Source organism: Diabrotica virgifera, chromosome 8 (genome assembly GCF_917563875.1).
Source record: "Diabrotica virgifera virgifera chromosome 8, PGI_DIABVI_V3a".
Classification (NCBI taxonomy): Eukaryota; Metazoa; Arthropoda; class Insecta; order Coleoptera; family Chrysomelidae; genus Diabrotica; species Diabrotica virgifera.
Window position 1 is genome coordinate 137,783,454 of NC_065450.1, and position 18,096 is coordinate 137,801,549.

At 36.6% G+C, this 18,096-nt stretch overlaps 1 protein-coding gene across 1 annotated transcript in view; it reads left to right on the forward strand.

The window, feature by feature from the left end:
* LOC126890739 (beta-alanine transporter) overlaps nucleotides 1-16,905 on the forward strand; it is a 161,388-nt gene extending 144,483 nt beyond the window's left edge. The window contains exon 9 of the mRNA XM_050659910.1: nucleotides 16,685-16,905. Coding sequence (XP_050515867.1) covers nucleotides 16,685-16,894 — 210 coding nt within the window. The 3' untranslated portion in view covers nucleotides 16,895-16,905. The remainder of the gene's footprint in view (nucleotides 1-16,684) is intronic.
* Nucleotides 16,906-18,096: the final 1,191 nt, after the last annotated feature.

The following is an 18,096-nucleotide window of genomic DNA, read 5'->3' on the forward strand; positions in this document are numbered from 1 at the left end:
TTCTGTGGTGGGCACTCAATAAGAAAGGAGTCCCTAGTGAATATGTAAAGATTGTGAGGGATATGTATGAGGCAGTAACGATTAGTGTTAGGACAGGTGTGGGAGAGACTGATGAATTTCATGTGAAAGTAGGATTGCACCAAGGCTCTGTGCTTAGTCCGTATTTATTCTCATTAGTTTTGGACCAGATAACAGCGAAACTACAGGGTAACATTCCATGATGCTTAATGTATGCTGATGATGTCGTGTTAATAGGAAATAGTGAAAGAGACTAAGAACAAAAACTGGAACAGTGGAGGCAAGCTCTGGAGGAAAAAGGTCTAAAACTTAGTAGGACAAAAACAGAGTATTTGGAATGTTCATTTAAAGATGGAGTTACTACAAATAAAATGGTATCTTTGGATGGTGAACTGATTGTAAAAAGCAATAGTTTTAAGTACCTGGGATCGCTAGTACAGAGTAATGGAGAAGTAGATGGAGATGCATGCAGTAGAATTAGGGCTGGATGGATGAAGTGGAAAGAAGCGAGTGGTATGTTGTGTCAAAGAAAAATTCCAATGAAGCTGAAGGGAAAATTCTATAAAACAGCTATAAGACCGGCTATGATGTACGGAACTGAATGTTGGACAGTGAAGAAGAAAGAGGAACAACGAATGCATGTGGCGGAAATGAGAATGCTTAGATGGATGAGTGGAGTGACAAAGAATGATAAAATTAGAAATGAGTATATTAGGGGAAGTCTAGGTGTGGCACCAATTGATGCCAAAATGAGAGAACATAGGTTAAGATGGTTTGGTCATGTTCAACGTCGAGACGTTAATCACCCAATACGAAGAATAGCTGAAGTGCAGATTCCTGGAAGGAGTAGGAGAGGAAGACCAAAGAAGACCTGGGGGGAGACGATAAGGCAGGACATATTGGTAAAGGAGATTGACATTGATATGACACAAGATAGAATTGTGTGGAGAAATGCAATTAGGGAAGCCGATCTCGCATAGGGATAAGGCAAAGAGAATGATGATATCCACTTTAAAACCAAAATAACGATTTAGAGTACAGAACGACCTTCACACGTTCAGAACCGTAGAATCAATCCCAGAAACAGTTATGCATATTGTCAAGAGCAAGACCAAAAATACTAAGAAATGTGCTGGAAAATTCACTAGCATGCATGCCAAAAGTGAAGAAAGAAGAGGAAGAAGATCAATAAAGGGAGTTGTGTCAAAAAAACAATATTTGACATATGTGTTAAACTTATTAATATTTTTACTTGATTTTATAAATATATTAATTTTGTTACAATTAAAAAGATAACATGGAAATTTGCAACTGTAAAAGGTATGAAGAAGTGGTAAACAACACAAAAATTCTTGCACCAGGTGCTAATTGCGAACAAGAATTGCAGATACCCCAATTAGGTTATAAGATAAAATGGGTAAATCGAATGGTATTCTTAGACCCACGATTAAAAATTCCAGTTTTAAAGTTTACTGAAGAGCCAAAAAAGGATGATACTGTCGTTGATCCCAGTTGGATGCCATGTACAGATCTTGTTTCACTTAAATATATCAATCAATACGAAAATGGTTCGCTTTTAAAGAAACCTTATTAAAAAATATTTGAAATCTTGTAGAAGTAGTATATAAAAATTTTTAGTATTTTGTTTTGTGTCATGACTTTTATTAAGATTCTAATAAAAAATGTCTGGTAAATTGAAAATTTTAGCCCATATAAAACTATATTTTATTATAATTATTAATATGTTGATTTTTTGTAAAATTTATAGCAAATACAATAAAAAAACTGACCAACAAAACTTTTAGCAGGCGGTAAGCTCAATTTTTCTGTAGAAGGGTAAGTAAGTAAAGGATATGGAGTTGGTAGATGAGCTTAAAAGAACTAGAGTAAAAACTTCTTAAAAAACGATACAAACTGTGGTCTGTAGGGAACAGTAACATTAGGAAGTCGGTGTAATTGCTAAAAGAAGTTGTACATGATAAGAATATAACTTTCAATAAAATGATAATCGCACTAAAATTTGTAGCTGGTAAAGTATAAGTGTATAGATTTGTATGGGTACAGAAATGTTGAGTATTGTGTGTATGTGTATGATATTCCATTATAGGAAGGAAGCAGAATAAAAAGTGAGTTTAATACATTTGTAGGCTAATCTAGAGGATATGAAGCTATTCATCGGGGACAAGGCTTTGGAACTAGAAATGAATCTGGAGGATTTATACTTGAATTAGCAGCAGCAGATATTGCGATCGTTAACACATTCTTTGAGAAGAAGAAAAGCCAAATTAGTATATAAAAAAGCCTCTAAATAGATTATCTTACGACAGTAAAAGCAGATATGCGTGAATGTTATGACTGTAAGGCGTAAGGTAATAGTTAGTGAGACTGTAAGCCAACAACATAAGTTGACTGTGGTTGACATCAGAGTAAAAAAGCGAAACTATTATTCTGCCACCGACTAGTATTCTAGTCCATACTAGGGATGGGAAAACCTACCGGTTTTAACGTAAAACCGGTTTTTTTCCTCTGCAATAATCGGTTTTTCCGGTTGTTTTTTTGTCCCGGTTATAACCGGTTTTTTCTTTATAAAATAATAACCGGTGAAATAGGAAATAGGAAAATTTTTCGCCCCCACGCCTTAATGAGAAATTTTAAGCTGGCTGAAACCAATTTCACAACACTGATGACTGATTTCTATACTGATATGGATTCGAATAAAGTGTAGCAAACTAAAGCGCAATGTAAATATAACGTATTGGGTATTGGGTGTTTTGTCAACAACCGCCATCCCTAGTCCATACCATTACTGCACCCCCTTTTTATGTGCAAACGTCCTGGACATGTTTTAAGTCTCCACACTCTTACTCGACTAGAATATAGATGAAATCCAAATCTAGATTTATCGGAGAATAAAACGGTAGCCCAATAATTTACATCCCCGTTTTGATTACCTCTGGAGTTAGGTGGACACTTTAACGGCCTTCGATTGTGGATATTAGCTTCATGGAGAGGGTTTCTTTTAGAGCAGCAGTGTGCAAAGTACAGATTGCCATGATGGTCGCTAACATCCGAAACGGATAGGCACTACAAGAAGAAGAAGAGGGTTTTTTAAAGTATCACGGTCTATGGTTACCTAGTATGTGCGCTGCAAGTCGCCAACCAATTCAGGTGCTGTAATTGTTATTGGTCTTCAAGCGGTTAACACTAAAAATCGGTTTTGAGCTGCAGCTGTAGCGCGCGAGGTCCTACATGACGTTCGGCTGGACTTCCAGGGTCACAAAAACGCCATCACAATTGACTTGTACCACTTTGGGAGACTCCCATGCGCTAAGCTACAGTAGTTTGCCGCTTACCACATTGAAGAAGGCCTACGGTCCTATTTATCTCATCCAAAGTAAAATGTCCTAGTAAAGAGAGTATTTATCTACTCTATCTCATATTATGTATAAGTTTTTAGTTTGTGAAAACTGTTAATATAGATAGCAGTGCGTGAAGGATTTAAAGTGTGCGTGAAGTAACAATGTATTTTAAATGGGATTTACTTTTTCGCACTGTTTTTTTGGCATACTTTCATAGAATCAAATATCCTTAACATTCGCGTTGTCATAGTGATGACATGTGAGCAATAAATTACAACAAAAGTTTTGACAGTTTTGTGGTTTGCAAGAAGTTAGAATTTTTAAATGTCAAAGTTCTAAAAATTGTAGAAACAAAAATGAATTCCAGTGACAAAGACATACAGTTTTTTTATTTGTTTATCGTAGATAAAATATTATATGAACCTGTGCGTGAAGTATTATTTGCGAACTTACGCGATGTATAGCACTCGCTCCGCTGTCGCTCGTGCTCTAAACATCGCGTGCGTTCGCAAAAAGCATACTTCACGAACTGTTTCATAAATAACTATTAAGCACTACCGGGCGGTAAAGTCCATATTATGTATACATTTGGCGGGCGTAAAGTGCCACTTTAGCGCCCGTGGACTTCTTTATCGCCCACCGGACGGTAATGTTAGATGGCGGGTGTGTTTAGTCAAACACAAAGTTTTTATTTATTGTATTTTATTTTAATAAAGGAATTATAACTTTAGCAATCAAACATAAGTTTCCTACATCTATAATTTTATATTTATGACACAATTTAAATAATTATTTATAGAAATGTTAGGATTTGCTACTTTGCTATGTTGTAAGTTGCTATGAACTTCCAATAACTCCGTATTATTAGTGGAAAGTGCATGCCCAAAAGAATCACCATATAAATTTGGACTGCAATCTGAGCAACTTGTAGATGGCATATCAGCATTGGCAATTTTTTAGGCGATTTTCATTTTATTTGACACGGAATCTTTAATACATTCTTCCGTTACTGATGTAGACTTCCAACCAGCATGTCGTTTTATGTTAAGGATATCCTCACCTGCGTTAGCCAGCAAGGTCACTGAGGATCGTCTAAAGCAATGGCCCGTGTAATATTTTGGAGTAGGTAATTTTAAATAATTTTAAAAAAATAATCACTAAGACGATCGTGCCAGTAATTTTGTATCTTTATTAATAAATGATCATTAAAACAGTCGTGCATAAAAATTTGTATGTATTTCGGGCGTAAAGAGCATTTATGGACCTTACGTGTTAATAGGCCTCGCCTATCGGCTCGGGCTCTTACTTACACGTCGCGTTCCATAAACGCCTATTTTACGCCCTTGATACATAAATAACTATTTCAATGCACTATGTAAACAAGAACTTTATAGCATGAACAAAATCGAAACTATCAGAATATTTACTGCAGTGTAAAACCTATAGTTTTCTCCTCTGCTGTAAAAAGTCTCAAATATTTGTTATCACTCTTGCCGTTATGTTTTACTCACAAAATCTACAGGATGAGCTGAGCAATTGTACACATTCAAATGCAATCAATCGATCACGTGCATTTATTTTTATTAATTTTATTATGTTTTAAATACATATATATCCCTAGACTTTTCGATGTGTGTATATTATGGTAGGGGAGCCCAAGCGGGGATTTTGCAGTTACTCAAGCGCGTCAAATTATTACATTGGGAGAAACCTTGTACCCTGAAAATGTACCTCTACCATATATTGGCTCTTAATGCAGGGGAGTCCGTTAAGGGAGGGCCGAAAAAAATCTATCCTTAAAAAAACTCGAAATCGTCAGATTAAGATGAGGTAAGTTAAGTACATGCAAAACAGTGTATATTTAAAAAATCTGACGATTTGCGAGCGGCGTAAAGAAATGGGTGAGTCCCAACATTTCACAAGAAAAAAGCGAATATTTCGCGAAATGAATGACAGATCAAAAAACTAAAAAATACTTGCTCAATATTTTTCAAAAATCTATCGAATGATACTAAACACGACTTCCCACCGAGAGGGGTGGGGGGTAAATTTAACATTTTAAATACGAATCCCGCTATATTTCGCGAAATGAACATCAGATCGAAAAACCGAAAAATACACTTATTCGATATTTTTAAAAAATCTATCGAATGGCACCAAACACAATCCCCACAGAGATGGGGTGGGGGTTACTTTAAAATCTTAAATGGGAGCCCCAATTTTTATTGCAGATTTGGAGTCCTTACGTAAAAATAAGTAACTTTTATTCAAAACATTTTTTCGAATTATGAACAGATGGCGCTGTAATAAAAAAAAAACGATTGTTGGAAATGAAAAATTAAATTAAAAATGGAAAGTCCCAATAAAATGGAAAACTTTACTTAACTTTTTTTGGTTTTAGGACTTACTCTTCACAACCCAATAGGTCCCCATAAGGCTCGAGTAACTGCACATTTAGCATACTTTGCTCCCCTACCATTAGCTCAACGTGTGAACATTGTAGCAGAATAAAATAAAGAAGGGACAACCACAGGAGAAAAATCGTCAATGGGTCGGAGAAGTATAGGCCGACCAAGTAGAAGTTGGAGCGTTTTATAAGGAATCCAATAATGCGATAATATTATGTACGCTTTTGTTAAAATAAGAAAGATTGTATCGACCACTTCTGTTACATGATACACCCTATATAAAAAGTTTTTAGTGAAATAAATCTGCAACTAAAAATATGAATCGATATTTCAGAAAGTTTTTTCGAACAGGTACCCGTATATTTTGTAATCGAATTTGTTCCATTTCATTTAGCTGATTACACTCAATGTGTATCGGTGTAAACTGATACATGAATAAAAAAACGCTAAACGCGGTAAACATGAGTGGCTCATACAATATTCCAACTACAAAATATCTGATATGAATATTACGTGGCGCGAAAATGTATTTTCATTTTGATGCAAAACAAAATTCTAGTTTTATTTTAAAAGATTTTTTCATAATATTTGCCCAATTTGAAGTAAAACGCGCCACAAAAGAATAACTTTGATACAGTTTGAATTTTGAAACTCTTTTGTGGCGCGTTTACTTCAAATTTAGCAAATATTATGAAAAAATCTTTTAAAATAAAACGAAAATTTTGTTTTGCATCAAAATGAAAATATATTTTCGCGCCACTTAATATTCATATCAGATCTTTTGTAGCTGGAATATTGTATGCGCCACCCATTTTTACGGTGTTTAGCGGTTTTTTATTCTTGTATCAGGATTTTTTCAGTTATTTATAAATTAGATGTATCAAGTTGAATGCAATGTTTCTCGATTACACGTTAAGCTTTATAAATGGTCGCATTTGTCGCATGATCTCCCAAATGATCTTAGTGTCCATCGAATGTACACTAGATATTTTTCCATTCGAAATAGATTAAAAAAAATATTGGGATGGCCGGTAAATAAACTCGGATTGCCCGTTGCCAGATCAAATTAGCGTCGTAACCACTACAACTACATAAAACATTTACGGAATAATCGTTAATTGGATTATACTTTTGTAGCTTAATAACTTCTAAACGGCTTAACCGATTTTGTTCACTAAACATGAGTTTGAAACGTATTGACAGGTAGTATCTTATGCATCTAAGGTCAAGTATGATAGCTGAATATATTACAGGAATTATTGAGCTTGAAAAACCGTTTTTCTCATAAGAAAGAGATTTGATCATACTTATGAAGCCTATAAATTAAAAATTCGAATTTTCTCGGATATAAGGTATACACCTTTAGATTCGTCTAGAGTCCTTCTACAAACGCTCAGTTATTGGCGTAATTCGTAGGTTGAAACTTTAACATTTACAAAGTTTAGTTTTTCAGTTTTTCGGCTATACTAAGCCGTGTGTATGTCTGATCCTGACGGCTTAGACACCATTTGAAATCTTGACTCAACGCTATTTATTTGGTGTATTCACTGTTCTCCTGTCTCTTCTTCAACCGAAGATATATACCGCCAAAAAATATGCCGTATTGTACCTACCAAGTCCTATATCTGGCTTATGGGTAGTCAAAACTCACAAACTACACCGGTTCTGAATCAGCACTCACCCCCTCTTCAAACACAGAAAAAAACTTCAGATCGGTTTAACTTTTCCACACACATACATACATACATTATGTACATATCCACAAACATTTTCCCTTTTTTAAATAAAAATTGACTCATATTTCTGAGCTCGGTAACTTTTGAACGGAATAACCGATTTTCAAAATTAGACATGCGTTGGAAAGATAATGATCGCTTCTATTAAAAGCCGTAAAGGTCGGAGTTAAATTTTCGAGGTTTTTGGGACTTTTGGGGACGAGAACGAAAAACAGACCCTAAATAGGAAGGGTCGTAAAATCCACACCTTTGGACCAAAATGGATGGTTGAGATATAAATTGGTGAGTCTTTTCCTGAACTTTAAGATGGGAGTTAATCCAATTTTCAATTCAGTCAGATTTAGAAAATCGAAAATTTCGTGTAATAATACAGTGTCGCGTGTAGGAGGTGTAGGTGTGCGCCACTGGCGAGAACTGCCGTTTTCTGGTAATATATATTAGGGGCCAGATAGGCGTCACCGTGGCCTTTTCGGGACCACTTAAGTTTTTTATGTATTTTTGGCAACTGATTACGAATTTAGAAGGATATTGATTCTAGTGGTCAAACAAAGATTTATATAAATTGTTTATCAGTAGGTGAGCGGCAGCAACCTCTAAAATCACGTTATAACGACCACGAAAATCAACTTTGAGGTGAATGACCAGTTTTAGCCATTCTTTATATTTTCGAGGTCGCTGAATCCGAATATAAAGTTTATTTTTATCTACATTTGGTGGAACATGTTCAAAAATCAAGTTGTATGCAAAAATGCGAAAAAATAATTTAAATTATTTTTGAAATTTAACTTTGGTCGCTGTCAATATTTCCCTTTGACTATTTTACTGTATCATCTCTCAAGTATTTGAATAAGAACGAGATTTGTTCGAAATGTTTAAACAATTTGAAAGAGGAGTTATTACTGTTTAAACTATATGTCGTCAGAGTCCGTTAGGTTCATGTTTACTTAAAAAAGTTGAGCGACGAACTTTTTAGCCTAAAATTTTTACTAACACAACATTAAAACATAACTCATGAGGAAGTTTTCTAGAAAATTTCAAGTCAAAATATACAATAGGAAAAGAGTTTTATGACTTTAAGAATCGGTATCGGCCGCGCGCTCGTTGCACGCATAGTGTGGAACGTACACGGTAACGCGGCAAATCGAAACTCAATGCTCTAAACAGGGTGTCCACATGTGTGTACGAATGCATGGGATCTCCCTAATAAGGAGCTCTCCGATGAAAGAAGGCACCCCCTATAAACGGGCAAGGCCTAATGCATGGTAAGTATGAAAGGATGTGAAACAACCTCGCTAGACCGGTTCCTGTCACGACTTAGCTCTCTGGAGTATCTGGGAATCTTTCCTAGGTACTCGAGAGACTAGGAATGTATGAACTGCTTCAGCGACCAAGAAGTAGCCCGCCCTAAGTTAACCCACCCATGTCTGGTTGTACCACTCCCCTGGCGTAAATTTAAGTAGAAGACCCTCTGGTCTTCACTGCCACATCTCCATTCTACGGCACTGTTCACATCGCCAATATATAGTCAACCTACCCGATATTATCTACCAGCTGTATCTATCCTACACTCCGAGTACAACCAGAAAATGCTATCCCTCCTTCATCCTTTTTCCCACTAAACCTACACCTCCAACACACAAGGTAAAGGTGTAATTGTACCGTGCCCAGGCCTGCATGGCAGTTGTGTGTCTAAATTGAACTGTCTCAAACGGTCGACTGGGGGAACCAGGCCACACCCCCTTTCATTTAAGGCCTTGTACCGGCACAGGGAGCGCTGCTGGTATGGACAGTTTATTTCTCCCATACTCGTGGGATCAATATGGAACCATGCAAAAATTTAAAAGATTTAACCCTAGGGGTCTCGCAGGAGAACCCAACAAACAATCAAACTTCCACTGAGACTGTTCGGCAGAATCTGGAAGAAAATAATCCCATCACATCGGGTAATAAAAATACTGAGGACGCAATGCGGACTCCTTTAAAAGATGCTGAGGATGAGGTTTCTCGGCCAAAAATATCTGGGGCACAGAGAAGAAAGCTTCGGAAAATGAGAGAACAGGGAATTGACACTTCTAAGGTCAAATTACCTCCTAGACCTCAAAATAAAACTCCTGGAAATGCCGAAATCACACAAGCTGTCAAGCGGACTGTGTCTGATAGAAGCACTCCTGAGGAGAAATTAACAAAAAAGAGCAGAACTGCTGCTGCCTCTTTCAAAAAGCTCAGCAGCAACTACAAAGCAGCTCTTACGGGAATAAAGACGGCAATAATTTCCAAAGAATACCCAGACATATCTGTAACGGAAAAAGACGTTGGGGCAATGAAAGAGGCCCTAATTAAACTTATCGATGAGGTTCCTTGCGCACCTCGTTACGAAGGTAATCGGCTCATGGATGGATACTATGGGTTGATATGTGCTGACGAGGAGTCCTTTAAGATCACAAAGGATTTCTTGGAAGAAAATACGGAGTGGAAGGTCGTTAAGGCTGAGGAACTCCCAAAATCGAAGCGTGTACTGATGTGCAGAGACTAAAAATGAGGATCTGAAAGTGCCACTGGCACGAATTGAAAAACAAAATCCTGAACTAAGGACCAGTCGTTGGGCAATTCTGAGTTCCAAACCAGCAACTGACGGAGGACTACATGTGAGTCTCAGAATTGATAAGGAGTCAGAGGCACAGATCGAAAGGCTTCAATGGAAGCCTTATTACCTTCTACAGCGAGCAAGTATTATACCGTTGGAAGAGGGTAAAGCAAGACAGGCTGGGAACATTGGGGAACCAAAACCTGCAACGATTACTTCCGAACTGCAGGAGGCCGAAGGGGAATCTATGCAGGTGAAAGAAATTACAAGAGGGCCTGTTAGAGACCCCAAAAATGAATAAACTGCAAAATTAAGATCATACAGATCAATTTGCAGCACAAAAAAACAGCTTCGGCACTTTTGTGCCAGGAAGTAGCTGAGAAAAACATTGATATGGTGCTTATTCAAGAACCGTGGATAAATGAAGGTAAGATACGGGGATTAAATGTTAAGGGATGGGAACTAATTTTGGGAGCACCTGACAATAAAATCAGAACTTGTATATTTTGTAGATCTGACCTTAACCTGGTACCAGTTATGGAGCTCTGTACGGGAGACATGACAGCTGCCAGAATTAAACTGAATTGCAATGGGTTGGTTACAGAGTTGATTGTTGCATCTCTTTACCTTCCTATTGACAGTAAAGAACAACTTCCAGGGACTAACCTAGAGAACCTTCTAGAATACACCAATGATAACCATACAGAACTTATCATTGGAGTCGACTCCAACGCCCACCACATAATTTGGGGAAGCAGAGATACAAACAATAGAGGTAAGTTACTTTTTGAGTAACTTTGCACTACTGAACTTGATCTTCTGAACAGGGGTAATAAGCCCACCTTCAGGACATCAAGAGCAGAATCACTAATCGACCTAAGCCTATGCTCTATGGGGATTGGGAACATAATATCTGACTGGCATGTGTCGGATGCGTTATCCTTATCGGATCATGCATACAGATGCTTTGAGATAAACTCGGTCAAACCGGAACCAAGGTTCTATAGAGATCCTAAGGTGACCGATTGGGAATCCTTTTAGAGGGATCTTGGAACAAGGGTACGGAATTATCCTAAAAGGCCAAAAAACAATGTTGAGGCTGAGATGGCAGTAAACTGGTTGCAGCATAAAATAGTCGTCTCATATGAGGAAAACTGCCCGTTAAAAGAAAGTCACCCTCCCAGGCAAGTAACTTGGTGGAATAAGGAGCTGTCTGATCTCAAAAGAGAAACAAGACGACTCTTCAATAGGGCGAAGAAATCAGGTGATTGGGAAGCATATAAGGCTAAACTGAAAACCTATAATAAGAAAATCCAATCCGCTAAGGAAAGATCCTGGAGAGAATTCTGTGAAAACATTGAAAGTGTACCTGAAAGCGCCTGAGTTAACAGAATCCTCAAAAGAGATAACATTAACAAACCCAAGTCAATGAAATTGCCCAATGTGAAGTATACGGACACAGAGAAGGAGGCTGTAGAGCATCTTTTAAGTGTTCACTTTCCAGGGTCGACGCAATTGACTGCTAATAACAATCATCAAGCAAACAATAGCCCAACCAAAAGGGACTGGCTGACCTCTGACGAGATCTTTGGTTCTCACAAGGTCAGATGGGCTATTGAAACTTTTGAACCTTATAAAACTGCGGGACCGGATGGTATATTTCCTAAGCTTCTCCAGGAGGGTCTGGAAATAATCATGGGTCCCCTGATCACAATATTTAGAGCTAGCCATGCTCTGGGATATATTCCCAAAGCTTGGAGAAGGGCAAGGGTGGCGTTTATTCCCAAACCAGGAAAAACAGATTACACCTTAGCAAAATCCTACAGGTCTATAAGTCTGACCTCATTCATGTTAAAAACCATGGAAAAAATCTTGAACGAACACATCAAGAAAAACAATTTAAATGAAAATCCACTGCACCAACGGCAATGGGCGTATCAGGCAGGGAAATCAGGTGAAGCCGCCCTGCACAATATAGTGTCGGAACTCGAAAGGAGTCTGCATCAGAAAGAAGTCGCCCTTGCTGCATTTTTAGATATAGAAGGTGCATTTGATAATACCTCAATCGAGTCTATACAAAGCGCACTGGTGAGGAAGAAAATCAACAACACAACATGCAAGTGGATTATTCAGATGCTTCAGAGCAGAATAATATCCACAGATACGCATGAAGATACCATAAATCTGAGGGCAACTAAGGGATGCCCTCAAGGCGGTGTATTGTCACCGTCATTATGGAACATAGTTGTCGATGATCTGATTCATGGGCTAAGCGCCCAAGGAATCTGGGTCCAGGGTTTCGCAGATGATATCGTGATAGTAACTAGGGGAAAATTTCCCAGCACTGTTGCGTATCAGATGCGATATGCCCTTCACTACATAGAGAACTGGTGTCTAAAAGAAAACCTCTCCGTGAACCCTTCTAAAACTAAACTGGTAGCCTTTAAAAATAAGAGGAAGCTTACTGGACTGAGTGAGCTGAAATTATTTGGAGAGGTACTGGAAAGAACCAATGAGGTTAAGTATCTAGGGGTAACCCTGGATTCGAAACTCAATTGGAATACTCATATTACCAATATAACCAATAGGGCTAAGCGACTCTTCTGGAACTGCAGACGAGTTGTAGGTAAAACCTGGGGATTGAAACCAAAGGTGATATGTTGGTTGTACACATCAGTGATACGACCGACAGTTACTTAGGGGTCAGTACTCTGGTGGAGAAAGACGGCTTTGCAATCTTGTGTGACCACTCTCACCACCCTACAAAGACAAGCGCTTCTAAATATAGCAGGAGCCTTGAATAGTACAGGAACGGCTTCATTAGAGGCTATCACAGGTGTCTCTCCGCTGGAATTGTATATTTCGGCGGTAGCCTTTATGACCATCCTGAGGCTCAAAGCAAACAATACTTGGAGGCCAAATTATGTATTGAATAGCCACACAAACATTACTGGGACTATACTTGAGGAATACATCTTTATGATGAACTTAGATATGATGACACCAGAACTAATCTTCACTGAGAAGATTAACACAATTATACCATCTAGAGAACAAAAAGTCCCAAACATTAATGGAGACTTAATATGCTTCACTGATGGATCTAAAACTGCCCATGGTACTGGATCAGGAGTCTTTGGGCAAACATGTAACTATAATAAATCTTACAGCCTAGGTCAACATACAACGGTGTTCCAGGCTGAAGTTTTTGCTTTGGTGGCCTGCATTGATGAAATAATTGATGAGGACCCTAAAGCTAAGAGAATCAACATTTACACAGATAGCCAATCGGCTATTCTGGCTGTAAAGAACCCTCTCACCAAATCAAAACTGGTGAGAAACTGCAAAGATCTCCTCAATAACCTGGCAAAAGACAACAAAGTGTCTTTAATATGGGTGCCGGGTCATGAAGGGGTGCATGGGAACGAACGAGCAGATATGTTAGCGAAACAAGGCTCGAGAAAAACTTTTGAAGGCCCAGAACCTTTCTGTGGCATCACTAAAGATGCTATGAAAAACGAGGTTCAGAAATGGCTGATAAAGAATCATCAAAATAAATGGAGAACCACTCAAGGGCAAATCCAGACTAAAAAAATAATCAAGAATATTGATAAAAAACTCTCGAACAGTTTGATGAACCTCAATAAACGAGAGATCAAAACGGTCACTGAAATGGTGACTGGACATTGTCGTTTAAGAAATCACCTATACAAACTAGGTAAGGTGAATGAACCATGGTGCAGAAAGTGCGAAATGGAAGAAGAAACTGCCATACACATACTATGCTATTGCAGTGTGCTAGGTGATGTAAGGCAGAACTTCACTGGTCAAATGAGGTTTGAACCAGAAGAGATCTTAAAACTACCAATAAGAAAACTGTTGGCCTTCGTTGAGGCCACAGGACTTATTAAAGTTTAAGGAGAAGAACAGGGTTTGGTACAAAGGTCTTATGACCAAGTGCCAGAGACTAACGAGTCTCTCCTGAGTTAAGAAGAAGAAGAAGAGAGTATCCACAAACTCTACTGACAAATTAAGACAGGAGATTCCTAAGATGTTTTTAAGACAATTTAACCAAATTCACCTAGACCGAAAAAAATGCTTCCTGAGGGAGCTAGAACTCTATGAAGATGACGTCATTTAATTAGTTTTTCTTAAATACCTTCAGAACATTTCGAGTTAGAAAAACGAAAATTGGTACGCATATTATTTATCTTCTAGAGGATAATCGATTCCATCCATTGCGAAGATCTAGTATCGGCCATAGGCGTCCGTTTTGGTTAGGGCTACGGTTATTTTATCGCATAACTTTTTTGTCTTTAAATTTTTAGCATTTTTGACTCTGGATTATTAAATTGTGAGGTATTCTAGTACTAAAAGGTACTCTAGCTTTAAGTCGGTAGGACACACGGTTTTCTATAAAAATCGATTTGAAAATTTTTTGTCTTTTGAATTTGAAAAAAAATTTAAAAAAATTTGTGGGGGAGTGCTACTCGTATATAAAGTCACATAACGTTTTTCCTATTGCACATTTGGACTTTAAATTATCCAGAAAACTTCTTCATGACTTATTATGTCTAAAAGTTTGGTTGGTTAAAATTATTATAAGCTAAAAAATTTGTTACTGAACTTTTTTAAGTAAACATAAAACTAACGAAATCTGACGACAAAATGTTTAAAAATTAACAACTCCTATTTTAATTGGTTTAATCAACTTGGACAAATCACATTATTGTCTAAATACTTCAAAGATAATGCAGTAATATTTTCGAAAGGAAATATTTACAGCAATCGAAGATACAGCTAGTTAAAGTTGAAAAATCATCTTATTTGATTTTTTGCATTTTTGCATAAAATTTGATTTTTGAGCACGTTCCACCAATTTTAAATAAAAGTAAACATCATAATATTCAGATTCCGCGACCTCGAAAACATAAAATTGGTCATTCACCTTAAATTTGATTTTCATGGTCGGTATAACATCATTTTAGGGGTTGCTGCCGCTTGCCTAACACTATGTGTGCGTTTTTTAAAGTCATATAACTTGTTTCCCATTGCATATTTTGACTTGAAATTTTCCAGAAAACTTCTTCATCACTTATATTTTAACGCTGTATTGGTTAAAAGTAACGAAATCTGACGACAAAATGTTTAAAAATTAATAACTCTTTTTTTAATTCGTTTAAACATTTGGCAAAGCTCGTTGTTATCTAAATACTTCAAAAATGGCACAGTAATATTTTCAAAAGAAATATTGATTTCTTTCAATCAAAATTGATTTTTCGTATTTTTGCATAAAATTTGATTTCCACCAATTCTAGATAAAAATAAACTTCATATTCGGATTCACCGACCTCGAAAATATAAAGAATTATCACAATTTGCCATTCACCTCTCATGATCCCTTTTTCGATTTCTAAGCCTCAAATTATGGGTGTACAGGCTCTAACCCGTAAACCAAAAGAGATATTTTTTTTCATATAAAATTTATTCCTTAAAAAGGCAAAGAAAATGGCGTTACAATTATGACCCTATAATAATTGGAACTCGAGATATTGTAAAATTAGTGCAAAATCATTGCAAACTAAACATTTTTCGAAGCTTCTTCAATTTATTGTTACTCGGCTTTGATAAATGTACATGAGCTTCCAAGGTCTTATTTTAAAGCTTTAAAACAAAATTTGTTAAATTACTTTATATTTATTTGTATTAAAATTAACCCCTTTTAAAGTTAGCGTTAAAACAGACACACCACTCTGCAGAGTGGTTATAGCCTAGCGCTGTAGAGTGGTTCGTCTGTTTAAAACCTAAAGGTACGTCTAGATATGCACGCCGAACACTTTGCTCCGTGTGTACGGTACGCGTTCGTGGCGGGTTCGTTAGATTAGTAGCGTTAGTACGTGTTTTCAAGTGACACACAAACGGTGCGCACACGATTCAACTTCTGACGGCGCGATGTGCGCGGCTCGCATATCTATACATACCTTTAAGCTTGCAGTAAACCATGATACTATAAATAAGAAGATAATATTTTATGCATCCTGAAGAGAAAGGAGTCGTGACGTAGTTGGAGACCTGCAAGTTCGTAATGGTTCGTAATGTCCGACAAGTTTGAATTGTTCGCGGTTGTAAGCTAAGTGTATTTTATATTTCATCTTCGTAAAAGTAATATGTCTTTTATAAAAAAAATAACACAAAAACTCGTTTAATATTATTTTGCTAATTTAATAATTTCATCACAGAATGCATACAAATCCCATTTAACTTTAACAAGAATTCAAATTCAAATGCAGGTCTCCAGTTACGTCATCATGTGCGAACTCTGACGTATTTGCGCTATGGGAAGATACTATCTCGTTATTTATAGTATCATGCAGTAAACTATAATTTGTACCAATCGCGGTTTGCGCGCATATGATTTCGTTGCTAGTTGATCGTGCGCCTCATAGGCTCTTAAAATATCGATATCTTAACCAAAAATAAACCTACGAACATTTTCCCAAGCACAAAATGTTCCTTTTCCCGACCTAGAGTATAACGTTTATTACTTTAAAAAATTTGAAATCTTTAAAAAATTTTTAGGGTTCCGATATCCTTATATTGCCTTTAATAATAATGGGGACCATGTTAATAATGGGAGGAACTTCTTCGTTACTCTTACCGGAAACTCTTAATCAGCATCTTCCCCAAACGCTTCAAGATGCAGAAATTACTCCATTGGATTGTTTTGCTTTTTGTAACGTACCACAGAAATCTGAAAAACATGTATCTGTATTTGAAAGTAAAATGTAATGTTACTACTTTTTAATTTGTTTTATTGATATATTATATCCTATTGATACAGGATGTCCCCGAAAATAGTGCGTTCCTTAAAGGTATAGGTAGAAGGTACCATGTAGAGCAAAAAAGTCTTATAACATTTTTTTCTAAATTCAACCGTTTGGCCAAAAAACCAAAATACATTTTGGTCTGCAAATTGAAATCTGACAACTATGTATACAAAAATCTAAACATAGACAATCACAATTCAAAAATAGTGGCAGCGTTAACCTTTATTTAGTATTTACATTAAACCATATCTTCATCCTAAGCCAACAAACAAATTCTTGTTTTGTTATTTTCAAACATGGGGTGGTATAATTATTTTGCAGGTGTATCTGTCTGACCTACATTTTTCTGGTGTCAATAACCTAACTCACTAACAGTTCTTGTACAGTGATGCCAAATTTTTAAATTTTATGAAAATATAAGTTCGTTTATATGGAGAACAATGTATTTTTTTTTTGGAAACGGTTAACTTTAGAAAAAATGTTATAGGACTTTTTTGTTCTACATTCTGTATTATATCCACACCTTAAAGAAACGCACTATTTTCGGGGACACCCCTGTACATGTACAGGGTGAGTGGGGAGGAACGCGCCAAACTTCAAGACTGTATAATATACGTAAAAATAATCAAAAATAACTAATATGTTGTTATTCGATTTTCATTTGTTTCCGAGATACGGGGTGTTCAAATTTTTATTACAAACTGACTATTTAATTATTGCTCTAAATCCGATTGAGGTGTGCAAATGAAATTTGGTGGATTTTAAGACGTAGTTATTGCGCATGTTTTGACACACAACTAAGAATTTAATATTGACCATTGGCGCGCTTACGTGTAATACTCTGAAATTATTTAAAGATAAAAATGGTACACCACTGAAATATTTCAAATTAAAAATCTTTTTTGAATTCCCCTTTCAATTTGTGAGAAAAAATCTATCTTCCCTTTTTTTCATGCGACGCTTAGTTTTCATGCAAAAAATAAAACATCTTAACCCTTACAAAATTTTCGACTAAGTTTCTAATGTGTAGAAACTTGTTTCGAATACTTTGTAAGCGTTAAGATATTTTATTTTTTGCATGCAAACGCAGCGTCGTATGAACAAACATAAAGATAGATGGTTTGTCAGAAATTAAACAGGGAATTCAAATATAATTAATTTGAA